At 37.5% G+C, this 15,680-nt stretch overlaps 1 protein-coding gene across 1 annotated transcript in view; it reads left to right on the top strand.

The window, feature by feature from the left end:
- The window catches only part of ARHGEF10 (Rho guanine nucleotide exchange factor 10), a 107,528-nt gene that overhangs the window by 76,523 nt on the left and 15,325 nt on the right, over positions 1-15,680 (top strand). Inside the window, exons 24-27 of the mRNA XM_061357532.1 lie at positions 3,481-3,567; positions 4,976-5,199; positions 6,390-6,547; positions 15,446-15,588. Coding sequence (XP_061213516.1) covers positions 3,481-3,567; positions 4,976-5,199; positions 6,390-6,547; positions 15,446-15,588 — 612 coding nt within the window. The remainder of the gene's footprint in view (positions 1-3,480; positions 3,568-4,975; positions 5,200-6,389; positions 6,548-15,445; positions 15,589-15,680) is intronic.

Genomic DNA, 15,680 nt, shown 5'->3' with positions numbered 1-15,680 from the left:
AGTATAGAGGTGGTGACCACACTGGGAACGTAAGCCAGATCAGTTTCATGATCAATGATTCTATTGTATTACAAATCATTACCATAAAGTGCAATGAGACAAGAACCTTAGCCCTTGAAAAACACTAATACAGCAAATACTGGCTGGAAGTAAGGTACGATACACTGAAACTGTGAGATCAAGAGGAACAACTTTGAGAGCCAATAAATCAGCATTGTGATGAGTGACTATTAATCCAAAACAATGAATGCTTATCACAAATATGATTAGACACACTCCGATCAGATCTGTTGTTATCTCAACCCCTCAGGTCCCTGTTCAGGCGCCAAAAAGAACTGTCGTGGTTTAAACCCAGTCAGCCACACAGTTTCTACTCCCCCCCCCCCCCGCCTCCTTTCTTTCCTTCCCCCCCCCCTCCCCCTGCGCTCCCGGAGGGATGGGGAGGAGAATCAAAAGAATGTAACTCCCACAGGTTAAGATAAGAACAGTCCAGTAACTAAGGTATAACACAAATCACTGCTGCTGCCACCAATAATAATAACGATAAGGGAAATAACAAGGGAAGAGAATACGATACAACCTGCCGAAACAAGCCTGACTGAGAAGAGAGTGCCTGTCTGCGTAACTCCCAGTTACCTCCCTGGGCATGATGTGCTGTGGTATGGAATACCTCTTTGATCAGTTTGGGTCAGGTGTCCTGTCTCTGCTTCCTCCTGGTCGAGCATGAGACTCACAAAGTCCTTGGTGAGAGTAAACATCGGTGTCAGCTCTGTTCACAGGCTGAAAGTCAAAACCACAGCACTGCACCAGCTAGTAAGGAGAAGAAAAATTGACTGCTACTGCAAAACCCAGGACATACAGAAATAGACTTAATGGTGCATTGCTTAAGGTAATGTGTCAAATTGAAGTCATATTGACCTGACTTTAATGCTGAAAATAAATACAGCATATCCAGACCAACAGACAGAAGGGAATGGTGCTAGGTACTGTTTTCAACAATTCTTCATCAGGATTTTTTACTGCCCATCAGTCAAGCTTGGGCAGTAGCACTAATGGTAGTAAAATTGTATATGGCTAGAATCCCAATGTTAAATTGACATCATTGCATGAATACTGCTTAGAGCAGTAAGTCTGCAGACCTCTTTGTTACGGCAGCCTAAACAGGATGGAAGTTCAGCTGGCAGCTTCACCTCCAGCGTGAGTAATCAGGTCTGGATATTGGGGAAAAATGATTTCTGGCTGCAAATGCACTTGAAATGTGCATTTCAAACCATTCCTATGATGCTGGTTTTCAGAGCAGAGCTATTGTTTACAACAGCCAAAGTCTACTGAAAGTCTCTGGTTTCCCATACAACCGTAGTTATTCTTGTCTTTTTGAACAGTCAGCTTTGAATACTTTCCAAAACCACCACTGGTGAAATAACCCAGCTAATTTATTCTTTTGCAGAACCTTAAAATGTTTGCCTTCTTAGAGCCTATGCATTTGTAAGTCCTGTAGCTCCATGCCAGGAGCCTTGAAGACCCAGGCTAAACTCCTGTAATCGGGTTACAACAGGATCAGCTTCTTTTGAAAGGAAAGGCATGTCTATGGTCCCTACAGTTAGGTCGTGGTCTTTGCTTTGGTCACCTCAGGAGAATACAATGTGTGGCAGTATTTACCTGAGCTTTCAGTCAACTTTGCCAGATTTACAGCTCCTTAAAATAACGTGGGTGTGAGCCTAGCTATCATGCCTGATTGTCCTAAATCCTCAATATTACTGAAAAAGATGATCTAAGTATTACTGGTTGTTTCCTTCAGCCTTAGTACTGTTTGGGTGTTAGGCCACAGCTTGGGGTGGGAAGAGACAATTGCTTGGCTTGTTACCTATCTGCATGCTGCTCAGGCTGCCCAGTAGTATAAGGAGCCTGTTAAAACTCCCATCAGAGCAAGTTTACACCCCAAGGCACAGAGCTTCTCTCAAGATGGAGAGTTAAACTATGAGGGTTTAACTGTGGAAAAACGTAACTGGTTTTGACTAAGATGCAATGTAACACAGAGAAGCAACAAGCAGCCCAAGAAATATCCAGCACGCAGGCTGTCTTCTCTTTCACTAGTGATGTATTTATCTGTCACAACTACTGTAAATCACCACTATGAGTAGATAGCTTCAGCATCTGTTAAATGAGTCATGGCATGGATAGTGCTTTTTTCTTTTTTCCATCTATTAGTTTCCCTCTTTCATCCTTATAGTGAGTTGCAGCTCTGAAAATTAAGTAAACTGGGAATTTAGAAACCTTAACATAAACTTGCTCATTATGGTGAAGATGTCTAAGTTAATGCTAACCAAATTGTCTCTTGTACTGCAGTATAATCACCATAACATTGATGTCTAAGACAAGAACATTAGTGTTAATTATAGAGAATTTTGTCTATAAATAGGTGTCACACCTCATCCAAAAACTTTTTATTCTCTACAAGGTTATGAATTGCTTGTATATATTTTAAAGTGCTTACATAAGCTTTAGGGAGCCTGCCATGGATATTGGGGAAAATAGAAAACTATGACTGTTCAGAAAAATGCCTGTTTTCAGAACCTTGTTACCTGAATGATTTTCAGAGTTGGGGTGGATTTAAATACACATCTTGAGTCTGGTGTTGCTTTCAGGTTTTTCTTAAGTGGCTTTCATAATAAAATTATGAGTATGGTTATTAATTTACTGACATGATGACATGAAGTTGGGAAGGGATTGGAGTAGTGAGGTTGATGGTGTTAGGATTCCAAATGAGTAACGCACCTGGAGAAATACTTTGAAGAAAAACATAATAAAAAAAAGAAGGGCTGATAGTAGGACAGACACACAAGGCATGCTCAGGCAGAAATAAAGAGCTTCACAAGTGCAGACTGAGGAGGTGTTTGAGTAGAAGATCTACAAAACTAATTTTTCATAAGCCAGTAGGCTAAGGATTGGTTAAGAATGTAATATTTTTACAAAGATAAAATAATCAATGTGATGTGTACAAGCTTCAGAAGAGATATTCATGAGGCATTGCTGTTAACAGCTCTGCTAGAGTATCATGTTAAAGTGAGAAAGTTCTGCACTCTCAAGTATATGAAGCCAATTTATCTGCTGGAGAGATCCCAGTTGGAAAAGTGATAATAAAAAAATGTATAATAAAGAACTAAAAATAATTTCTTTCTTAAATTTTAAAATGTAGTTAGTTGATAATAGTTGATAGTCCAGGAGGAGAGACTCATGCAGCGTCAAGATATATTTCAGCCTTATGTGTAAAAAAGGACACTGCAGAAGGGAGGTATGTGGTAGCAGAGATGAGAAGTAACAGCCTAATGATTGTGGCAAGGATGATATTAGGTTGGATTGGTTCTTTTGTGATTTTTTGATACCCTTAAATGCTGTAGCTAATTACAGATAAATTGGGCAGAAACGGGCAGAAACAGGCACATCTTCTTAATGTGGTGACTGCTCTCTTTTCCTTTGAAGATTGAATGTGCTGCTTATAACCCTGAACTGTACCTCTCTGGAGAAACAGAGTCAGACTCCTGTGCCATGGAACATGGTTTTCTTTGGGTAAGTGTAATCTTAAAAGCTAAAAGGGGGCTGTCTTCTATTCCTCTGCTTTTTTTTTTTTTTTATTATTTTTTGTGGCTTTCCACAACATATGGATCTGAAATAAATTTTGGGATTTTTTTTGTTTTGTTTTGTTTGTTTGAAGATGGACTTCTATAAAGGATATCTAGTAATTTTGTCCATGGGATCTCCCTGTTCTCTGTAGGGTGTTGTGTATGTGTGTGAGATTTATTAGCGTGGCACAGAATGAATCCAAAGTGCTGAGCACATTCAGTAGTGAGTTATGTGCTGATTTACAATGAGGGCTGCTAAAACCCATATAAGCTCACACTGTCCTATTGTCTGTTTTCATGTTTTAAAAATGCTTTAGCCATAAATAATCTGTTTAAGTCTGTACATAGGAAAAACGTATTCTGGCATATTGTAACAGGCCCATATGTGCAGATATTCCAGCAAAGTGAGATAGCCAATACTTGAAAAAAAAACCCACAAAACAACAAAAAACCCTAATGATTTCAGTAGCTTTTCTTATTAGTAAAATACTGAAATTTTAAAGGAACCCTTGTGAAATAAAAGTAGAATTTAGAAATAGTTTTTGTCATTGGTCTTTTTCATGGTGATTCATGTAATTTCTTTCTGCTTTGTTATTTGTAAAGTTGTCACAACTATATGCCAATAAAATCTTTCTGCTGTCACAAAATGTTCTTTCTGTTTGCTGCATGTTCTCATTTCATATAAACATAAAGAGTTGCTATATAAAAACACTGTTGCTTGGGCAGACATTTATTTGTTGGGCTTTTTTGTTGTTGTTTTGTTTTTTTTCTACTTTTCCCAGGTCTCTAAAATGTACAGATTTGTGGACATATTGATGATACGTAGTTCTGGATCAAGGAGAAATTTAGGACTCTACTTCAGCAACTTTACAAAAGGGTTTATATCAATCCCTCTGTTGGGACAGAGCATTTATTTGTAGACCTGTTACTGTGTAAAGGACAGGCCTCAGCTATATTATTTGTTTTGACAGTCTGAGATGACTTAGAACACTGATTATTAATATATTACCACTGCTTATTATAATTGCATTACATTATGTATATCCATGAGTAAGACATCAGAATAGGCCATAGTATTGCTTCTTTCAGAAAAGAACTGGTTTTGTGACTATAGAGGGGAATTTTGTGTATATAATGTTTTGATGTCTCTTGTATTTGTGTTGAATTATTAACTTGTTTATGTCTTAGTGCATGAAAAGTCATATTCACGCATCTAACTTGAGATGCGTTCCTCAATTAACATTCCAGTCGTTCCTTTTTGTTAACGCTTGTCTTCCTGAAGGCAAGTATCAGTTGGTCATGTTTTGTATTTTTATTTTCTTATTCTTTATTTTTATTTCCTCTATCCAATTCAGATTGGCAGTTGTACTAATCAAATGGGCCAGATTGCAATAGTCTCATTTCAAAACTGCAGCCCCAAGGTTATTGAGTGCTTCAATGTGGAATCACGGATTCTCTGCATGGTCTACATACCAGAGGAGGAGAAACTGAAAGAGCAAAATCAGGCTCTAGACTTGGAAAATGTTCTTGCAAAAACTTCTAATGTGCCTACTATTTGCCTTGGCATGGAAGAAGGAAGGTAATTCCTATTTTTAGTGTATGGTGTATTATTTACTCGTTAGGTTCACTATTCTATAGCAAAATTCTCTGAGAATTTCAAGAAAAAGTTTAATTAAAAAAAAAAGTCTGTGTGATATCCCAGTGACCTCAATTTATCCTTTCCATCTAAATAAATATACTTTACATGATTTTAAAACATACTGTATAGTAGTTGAAATTAAAATGTGTATTTTTGAAAGGATTAATTCATCACAGATCATGTTTCAGAAATAGAAATACTACTTTTATAATGTTACAACATAATCTTTAGCTATTGGAAAATTTTCAGGATGGCGAAGTGCTAATAAGGAACCCATTGACCTTCTACACTGTGATATTGTGCAGGATTTGTCATGCAAATAAATAATTTTGCTGTTTACTATTGAACTGTTGACATGAAACATTTTGCTCTGTTTGAACTGGTGACCTTACTGAGTCATCACTTGATTTATAATGAAGAACAAAGCTACATTTTCTAAACTTATAGGTCAGTAAGCAAACAGATCTTGTTATAGCTAGTGAGGGCAAAAGTATGTAACTACATGCAATTTCTGAAGGTGTTGCTAGCCTGCATAAATGAAGGAAAACAAATTCTCCAAGGAATATGTTTCCAGAAACCCCAACATCTAATTGTACAGATTATCTTTGCTTGTGAAGTGCAGTCAATTCCATGTTTAACTATTGAACATTCCTAGCATACCTGTGGTAATAATCTCTAGGAATGGTGGGAATTCTAAGTATAATTATGTCTCGTAGTAAGCTTTTCTCTCTTTTCCCTAGTACTCCAGTTAATACTTAATCCATTTAGTATTTATTTTAGTATTTATTTATTATATATAATCCATTTAGTAGAAGTTTTGTTTGGATTTTTTAAATGAGTAGACTCATAATAAGGACTTTCAACAGAATTTTTATTATGTCTCCTGTTTCTCTAGACAAGATAATATGAAAAGTATTGTCATATGTCAATGTTGAGTAATTGCAAATTGTCTACATAGACATTTTGGAGAGTCAAGATACTCCTTTCCATACTCATCTTCCTATGAATGGAAGGAGAAATTTTCTTTTCCCTACCAGTATTTTATTCTAAACTTCTTTTTTGCATATTCTGATAAGAATTAAATAAAACATAATTTCACAGGTTTATTTCTTCTTGCTTCTTTTTAATAGTATTTCTATTTACAAAAGTTGCCAAGGCTCAAAGAAAATTCGACTCCAGCACTTCTTCACTCCTGAGAAATCAACTGTTATGAGCTTAACGTATATGTCTCAATACTTGTTTGCTGGCTTGGTAAATGGAAACATCTCAATCTACACAAAAGCAGAAGGTAATGTAGTGATATCATTTGATAGCATCCTGAGGAACTCATATGTCTCTGTATTTTGGCAGAAGTGGCTTCCCACTCATGTTTTCCAAAAATTCTCTGTAAAACTGCTGTACTAAGGTTACTGTACATCTTAGTACTTCTGAAAAAACTTTTTTTATTGTTTTGAAGGACAGTAGAAAGTTTGATATTCTTCCCACTTTTACCATATGATACATACGAAAACTGGTTTGCACTCCTTAGCTTAAAGCCTAAGGTCTTCAGTGTTAAAACAGGCCAGAAATTTGTGATAAGAAACAGTATACTGTATTTTACACAGCACAATGGTAATTCCACTTGACTACTCAGGATCAGTGTTTATGAAAGACAAAAGCTAGCTGTTAGTGGAGATTCCTGTATATCTCATTTGAATTGACAGCTCCATTTTTACTGTTCAGATAGAAGTCTTTCCCGTGTGTGTGGCTCATGCAGTTTACAGTAGAAGTCATTTTCCATTAACAACACAGTTGTTGTTGTTATTTAGTATTATTTTGTATCTAGCTAAGTAATTGGCTAAAATAATTTGAGTAAAGGAGAATCGCAGAATACTTCTGTACCAGAACTGTATTTTCCAGAGCTTGTTGGGTGCTCGTCTGTGTACTTCCAGTGTATCTCATTAACTTTCCTGCAGTATCAAATACATGTATAGTTAGATCAAAATCAGCAAGGCTTTACTCAAAGTTTTAAACCTTAATGTTTAAGTAAGATGTTAGCACAGAGACACCTAACCTTGTAAAGTACAGAGCCAGCAGAGATCTGGTGTACCTTATTAGCATGAGCTGCGTAACAATGGTTGTCATACTTTTGTAATGAAGTGGGCCCTCTAAACAGTGCAGTTGTATTTGAGTGGCACAATACCAGTTCCTTATAATTTATTTATTTATTTCTTACCACTGTATAATAACTTTTTTGTTTGCTTGTTTTGGAGGCACAGGAGTGAGGCCTTGATCCTACTCTTGTAACATCATTTTTGATGTTTCAGTTTTTGTGCCTGGCTAGGGTAGTAAAGTGAATCTGTCATCCTATCTGAAAGGGATTGATATATTTAAGCTGTTTGAAGACTGTAATTGCTGTCACTCAACTTCTTCCAGAAAAGACCACTTTAAAACCACAAGCAGCATCCTTGTCAGTATAGGTAAGAAAGGATACATGGGTTGCATATCTATAGAGGATGTTAAGCACGGGGCATAGCTGTTAACCAGACTGAATTATGTTATGAGCTGGAGTGTTGTGCAGCTAGGTATTCAGAGACTGCAACAAGCTCTCTTTCAGGATTGCTGAAGCTCTGAGATGGGAAATAAACGTTCATGTTTTTCCGACTCATCTTGTAGTTCCTTTCCTTACAGTTGGGTCTGTCTGTGTTACTTAAGTTCTACATGCCTCATGAAAGTTGTGCAGATCAGCTGTTCCTGTGTTAACATTGATATTTCTTAGAGGTGGCTGTGGTGGTCATGCGCGACAGTGAGCCCTGGAGGGGTGTTTTTATGAGCACTGACCTAGTTTACAAACAAAGGAATCCAAGCGGAGAAACAGGAGGGAGGGGGGGAATGCAGCCTCCAGAGAGCTTTGTGCAATTCGTCAGGGTCACCTTCTCTTCTAGAGGGGTTACTTTCCAGCCATGGCCTTCAACTTGGTTTCTGGACTGTCAGCATAAAGGAAATTAAAGGATGACTTAGAAGTCAATGTGAAATATAGTCACTGTGTTACAAGGCTTCTTTATTTGAAGCCTGAGAAGGATAAATGCTATGGGTTGCACAGGTAACGTGGTTGTGCAGCCTGTGTGGGCCTGCATGTATGAAAAGGGGTAGTCTTTCTTCTAGGATGAAAGTCCACCTTGCAGTCTCTAATAGAATTGTGATCCTTGTGTCTTCCTCTCTGGGCAGAAGGTGTAGTGGATCAATGATGCCGTCATGTATGTAGTCAAAGACCCATGACTTCTGTCATTCAGTTTCAGTACCCAAATAGCTCTGATTCCTCCTGTTTTCAGATGGCTCAATGCATGTGAATATCCGGCTTGTTTGCAAACAGCAGGCACTTTCTTCTGACTTTCTTCACAAGAGAACTTTGTCAGATCAGCAGCCACTAGCGTGCTGACTGCAGGAAGTCTTGACTTGAAGTAATTTAAAATGGAACCTGGAAGTATGTCTAGTAAACTGAGGAACACATGCTGTGTTAGTGGGGGAGTTGAAGGTGCACAGTGAGATTTCCTCCTTTATGGAGAGTAGTTATACTGATACCTCTGTATCTCTGTGTCATGTCTTACCAGTTAAAAAGTACTTAAGCCTGAATATATATTTGAATATAAATTAAAAGTCCTGTGAAAATTTCAAAGAGTAGGATGTAGGTCAGCTAATATATAAATCCTAAAAACAGGAACCCTAATAATTATGCTCAATAATCCTTAATTTTATGTGGGCAAGAAGACTAGTTTAAGGCATGGTGAAACAGCTAGTGCATTAAATGTTGTTATATACAACAGGAATGGTGGTGATGCTGGTTGTAAAGTTTCTGACTTAAACTTGTTTACATTGCTATTACTTGTTTACATTGCTATTAACTCTTGCACAGTTACCAGTCTGAAATATTGTGTATTTAATGTTTGCCTCAGGCTGAATTATTAGGAATATTCCCAGGCAGAGCACTTCTAAAAGATGTTAAGGAAAAAGTAATTGTACTGTTTTTGTTTGAAAAACATAACAAAACCCCTTTGTGATGGTAGCAGACAGCCCAGCAGATGTGTTTTCTGAGTGATGTAATAGCAAAAAAGGTCAGTGCTTGTTTGACTTCCATTCACAAAAGTATCTTAGGAAAGGGAAACCACAATCTTTATATAATATAGGTGTATTGTTCCTGATATTCTGTAGTCAGTTACAGCTGCTTCCTTTCTTCTGTATGCTGATAGAAGAGCTACTTCCTTTCCATAAAGTCTTGTAAAGGGTATGGAGAGGAACAGGAAAAAGAAAATAAAAACTCAGAATGATTGTGGCAAAAATTAAAATGTCAGTAACTTCAGAAAGAGTTTAATTAAGATCAGAGAACAGATGCACAAAAAAGACATGTTGCTTTGGTTGCAATAGCTATCCTTTCAGCATGTATTTGGTATGAGAAGCCTTTCACTTGTGTGTAGAGCATCCACATCAAGTCCTTGCACATTCACCCCTAGAGTTAACTTCACAGTGCTTCGCATGTTCAGTGACCCTTCCTCTTAGCTCTGCACTGGTGAAGCTGCACTTGGGGTGTTGAGTCCGATTTTGGGGCTTCTCAGTGTAAGAGACATGGATATACTGGAAAGAGTCTAGCACAGGGCCGTTCCAACAATGAAGGGTGTGGAGGACTGTCCAGTAATGAAAAGCTGAGAAAGCTGGGGTGCTCAGCATGGAGAAGGAAAGATCAGAGGAGTCTTGTTGGTGTTCGTAAATATCCTAAAGGAGGGTGGAAAGAGGATGGAGCTAGGGTGTCTTCAGTGGTGTCTAGTAACAGGACCAGAAACAATGGGCACAACCTAAAACACAGGAGTTTCATTCTGAACATCAGGAAACACTTTTTCACTGTGCAAGTGACCAAACACAGGAGCAGGTTTCCTTGAGAGGTTGTGGAGTCTCCATCAGAGCATTAATAAAAAGGAAAAGGACCAAAACTGAAAGGAAATTGAGTAGTAAGGGGGGAACAGTTACAACAGTGAAGGGGGTTGTAGGTCAGTTCAGTAGCAAGATACCTCGATCCGTTTGGCAAGACAATTGTGTACTTTGACCAATGTGGAAAAGAAGGAATATGTGGAATGTAAAGCATTGATAGCAGTCTTCAGAACTTGGGTGGATCCCATGCACTTTTCCAGGGTGTCTGAAGAGTGTGGTTCTGGCACATGATCTGCCACTTGAAGTGGACAAGGTGAGAGCTATTGCTGTGAAAAGTAGGGAATGGCGTTAGGGAGAGGACTACAGCAGCAATATTGAAAAATAAATAAATACTGTTGTCTTGACTGTGTAATCACTGTTAGCAGTATCATCTAATACTTGTTACCAGGAGTATGTTGACAATTCTGTTGGTTTTATTTGTTTCTCATGCTGGAACATCCAGCTCCACCCCTCTTTACAATTTTAGGTAGAGCTCTGTCAGCTGTTTAGCATGAAGACTTTTTGCATATGTAGGAAAGAATTACTATATGCATGTGTAGCACAGGAATTCCTGGTTGCGCCTTGTTTAGAAGAGCAGACCTGAGTGTCTCATCTTACTTCCAAATGTGCTAAACTTTTTACTTCTGTAGCTACCATTTTACTCCTGAACAGTTCTGGTTTATGTGTCATGTGATGGAAAAAATGTTTGTGCTCCACTGCACAAATTAACCAACAACCACTGTTCCCAGGGCTGTGTTGGCAGCTCTGTTGAAAGCATCAATAGCACTGCTAAGCAAGAGAGGGAACTACCAACAAAAGAAGCATGTTTGTTTCAGCTCAACTGAAACCACAAAGAAAATACTACTACAAACTTTAAAAAAAATTTGACAGATAAACTGTATTTTATTAGATTATCAGACTTCAGGGCACCATCAAATATTTAGAATACTAAATATTAATAAAATATTCTAAATAATGATAACCTTTTAAATAAATTGTAAAATAATATTTTCCGTAAGTTTTATGGAAGCAAACCACAGAAAGATAGATAGCCAACATTCTGTCCCATAAAATGAGCAAATGAACATTGGTTAAAACTTTTCCTATCTGTTTAAATGTAAATGAATAGAAGGATAACTGATTTTCTAAAATTCATAAAAATCCCAAGACTAATAACAAAATGCACTAATGGCAATAATGTCCTTATTCTTTAAAGGCATAGAAATATTTTATAAGCATAAGATACCTTACTTTGATGTCCAGTACAGGCATTGCAAGATACTATTCAACACTGGAGTATAAATTATGGCACGTAACTATTGGAGAGCTAGAACTTGCAACGGATATCACAAATGGTGGCATAACACAGGTCTGTTAGTGCATTGACAGAACAGTGTTTAAAACTGTGTTCTCACGTTTTAAGTATTTATCTAAAAAAGAAAAAAATACCAGAAGTAATGACATCTTATTTCTAGAAGCCCCTAGAATTGTTTTTGTATTTGACCCTGTTCTCAGATTTTGAAGATGGATCTCATTCCTGGAAATAGCTGTACCCACAATTCATATAGATGCCTGTATTCTGTTACATTCATGTTATAGAAACTGCCTGAGATCGTCATGTCGTGTGTACTAGGCATTTGGTGTATCTGTAGTAAGAGTCTATACCTGCTTTGACATGGTCAGGTTAAGATCTTGGTCAACTAAACTTGCAAGTAATTTTTATGTGGTGTTATTACTTGTATGAGCTTTTCTAGCAAAGCAGAAGGAAAACCCCTATCTCTTTTCCCACTGTTTCCTTCCTGTTTCCACCAGTGTCAGGCTTCAATCCTGTATTTGTTCAGGGTGCAGATTACTGATTTTTTTCCACATACAGGCTAGCCTCTGGTTATAGGTTATATGTGCTGCATATTGCATCTTTATTGTCTATGGCTTTTTAGCATTCTAGAAACAATGGTGACCATAAAACCTGTGCTTATTTACAGAACATAAGCCACGCTTCTGTGGGTTCTCCTGTAGGTATTCTCCAGCCAGGTCTCCAGGGGACACATTATATACATCTCCATTGCTTCTTTTTCTTTTACTCAATTCCTTCTTTTCAAAAAAAACTTTGCTTGTCTCCTCGCACTGGCTTTGTCCTATTGCATGCCTTGAGATTTTGTTAGCAAAAGTTTTAGCTACTCTTCTTCTTAAATCCGTAACTAACCAAGGATTTATAATATCAAACAAAGCTGTCCCATATCTTTTCAAGTGCTGCACCTAATTTTAAATACATAGATAGTGTCAGTTGTTGAGCCTGCTTGCATAAGTATATCTTGAATCTCCAGGTGTTTGCACGAGTAGAGATAATACTTCTTTTCACTTAGATTTTAGAAGCAATGGACTTTGTATCGGACATATAACATGAAGCAGCCAACATCGAACATGAAGTCTGTGCAGGCAGCTATTGAATAGGGTCTGCAGAGAGCGGAAGAGGGAGATGGAAGAGTATTATGTTTTCTTAAAGGTGTGATTTATATAGTCTTGGATCAACTTGTGAGCTAGACACAGATTTGCTAAGCAGTTTTGGTGATGAGTGATAAAATTCTTGGTCAGCAACATAAAGTTGCGATCTTGCTTTTAGTTAGCAGCTGTCGTTAAAGTGTTCACTGAAGTATGTTGGATTACCAGGCTTAATCCCCTGCCTTGTTTGAGAGGATTTGTACTCGTGCTTCCCAATCTCAGGAGATTTCCCTGGCTGCCACAAAATAAGAGGAGAGAGATGCACAGTACTTAATTTCTCCTCTTGGTGCCATTCCACTTTGTATAATTAATTAAGCTTTCACTGAGGCAGGGACCAGAACACAGCTGACCCATCATTTAAATACGGCCCTAATTACCAGACTAGAGAGTTCCTCCCCCTGTCTACCCTGGCCTTCCCCCCCACCACACACTCCATTTGACTCAGATGCTCTCTGATCTGGAAGACAGCAACATTTTCAGGAAGAAATAAAGTATTACGGAATAGCCTTATCACATGGCTAGGGTGTCTGGGTATCTTTGGATTTTTGCAGAGCTGATATATCAGGTGGGATTGCAGTTTCTCCACATGAAGTCATGGTGACATGAAAGACAGATCTCTATCTCACCTTTTTCATATGTCCAATCCCACTGAACTCTGAAAGCTAATTCGATTAAGTGCTCTGCTAACAGCACCAACAGAAAATGGGTTTGTGTGAACTGAGTTTTGATATGTGTATTTGTTGAATCAGATATTCATAACACTGATAGCATTCATAACACTAATATTGAACTCGCCTTCTTACCTTGCAGTGTTGTTTTAGAACTTTTATTTTGCAGTCAGCATCCACCTGGCACCATTACTAATTTTCCTTTTCACACAAAATTATTACATATGTTAGATAATACTTTTTTAAATAAGACTTGATCAAAATTAACAGCCTAATGCTCAGCCATCTTGAGGAGCTGCATGGAAATTAATGGCACAAGGATCCAGATTTAAAAAATAAAAAAAAAAAACAACTAGATGCTCAAAATTAAATTTAAATAAAATTTAAGTCTGAGTCCACAGTTGGGATTCTGAGAATCCTTATTCACCTGTCACTGTGGTATCAGATGTATCTTATAGATTAATGTGTAGCTTGAAGGTATTTAAGAGAGCTGTTGAGTTCCATTAATATGTTGGGGTTTTTTTTTGTTCTGTACATTAATGTGGTGTTCAGTGTGAAAATACAACTTCATCTTTCAGAAGAATCTTTATCCTTCAGAAGATACAATAAGAATGTACTAGAATTATGCCGGGTTTATCCCTAAAAAAGGAAACGAGGGTGCTATGTACTGGTTGCATTTACAACTTCTGCAGTCATCCTGATTCTAAGTTATGCTACACACATGCACACAGCTCTGCTCTCTGAAGGCTTTGCACTGAACTCTGCCTACAGTGATTACAGCATTCGTAGGGTATAGGCAGCTTCCACTTAAGAATTTGAGTATAATGTGGTTGCTAGCAAATGAAAACTTTTCAGAAGTTTCTTTGTTGCAAATGGTACATATGAGTCATGAAGAACACGGAGTGACTTTGAGATTGCTGGGAGAGTTCTAGCCTAATAACTGGAAGCACTCTTCCTACTTGCAAAGTAAAATCATGGACTTCAGTGCTTGACTAAAGATGTGTTTACGTTAGTGTCGTCAATCAAAATGTAAGCAGTTAATGAGTTGAAACTGGTGTTGATGGAAAATTTCTTTAGCTTATGAGGGTAGAAGGCTTTAAAGAGAGGATGTAAGGTCTTTTAACATATTTATCTCAATTGAAAAAACAGATACTTCAACAGATTTTGATATTACTAAAGTATAGTGGATAGAAATGCAACCTTTGAGACCTTATGTCAATGAGTGCATACAATAGAAATGAACTAAAAGTAATAAAATTATTATTCACATATTTAGTCTATCAGTCTGTATCTATAGAAGACATAGGTGCAACTATTTCAAAAAGTCTGTGTTACTAGCTCCTAAATTTTGGAGAGAAATAACCAGCTAATCCTTGCTCAAAGAAATCTCAAGTGAGAGTGACCAGAGCAGTCAGACATGGTGTGCAGGTTTTATCAGGTCTCTGAATAATTGATTGCACCACATACATGTGCATAATTTAATTTGGATCTGCCAAATACACTCCACAGAAAACAATGCGAGCTGTAGCGGGGGAGGGGGCAAGGCAGGAAAAGTGAAGATATAGTGCAAAATTAAGTTTTAATCTAGTAGCAGGAAGTTCATTCCATCCATGTGCTTTTAGAGAGTCCTCTGAGCTCATTAGAACCTACAGCACAAAACTTGCTGACTACTTTTCACATGAAAGATGATTCTGTCCTAGTTAGAAACTTGAAATAGGTTGGTTGTGAACTTCTTCTGAGTGGGGGAAATTATATCAACCATGGCTTTCCAGCTGTATTTTCTCTGGAAAGGAAAATAGAACAGCAGTGTGGATTTCTTGTTTATCAATTAATCCAGATAAAATCTGTTAAGAAACAAATACATGGGTGTTTGGCTTTGTTTTTTCCCCTTAATGTTGTATTACCCGTACATACTTACCATGGAAGCTAAAATTAAACACACACAAAGAGCAGTGTAGCTTGAAGTGGCAGCTTGCAGAGACTGGAGCAATAGGTAGGTTTGAGAGATAGTGTTTTCAAAACTGTTTTAAAACAAAGATTATCATATTGTTGTGAATAACCTTTGTTCTTTTCTATTGAAGATGGGACTTGGAACGTGGAGCCACAGAAGACAGTTAAACTGGGGGTTCTGCCTGTTAGAAGTCTGCTTGTAATGGAGGAGACCATTTGGGCTGCATGTGGTGGGCAAATTTTTATAATCAGCACTGTGACACATTCCATAGAGGTAAACACTTTTAAAATCATTGTTCATATACTATGCTATTAAGTGTAAGTGGTAAATTTTAAATGTTAAAATCTATTTAAGAAGCTTTACAA

Source organism: Neopsephotus bourkii, unplaced genomic scaffold (assembly GCF_033783945.1).
Source record: "Neopsephotus bourkii isolate Nb327-2 ecotype Australia unplaced genomic scaffold, CSIRO-AGI_Nbou_v1 NB_908, whole genome shotgun sequence".
Taxonomy (NCBI): domain Eukaryota; kingdom Metazoa; phylum Chordata; class Aves; order Psittaciformes; family Psittacidae; genus Neopsephotus; species Neopsephotus bourkii.
This window is presented reverse-complemented; position numbering and strand designations above follow the sequence as displayed.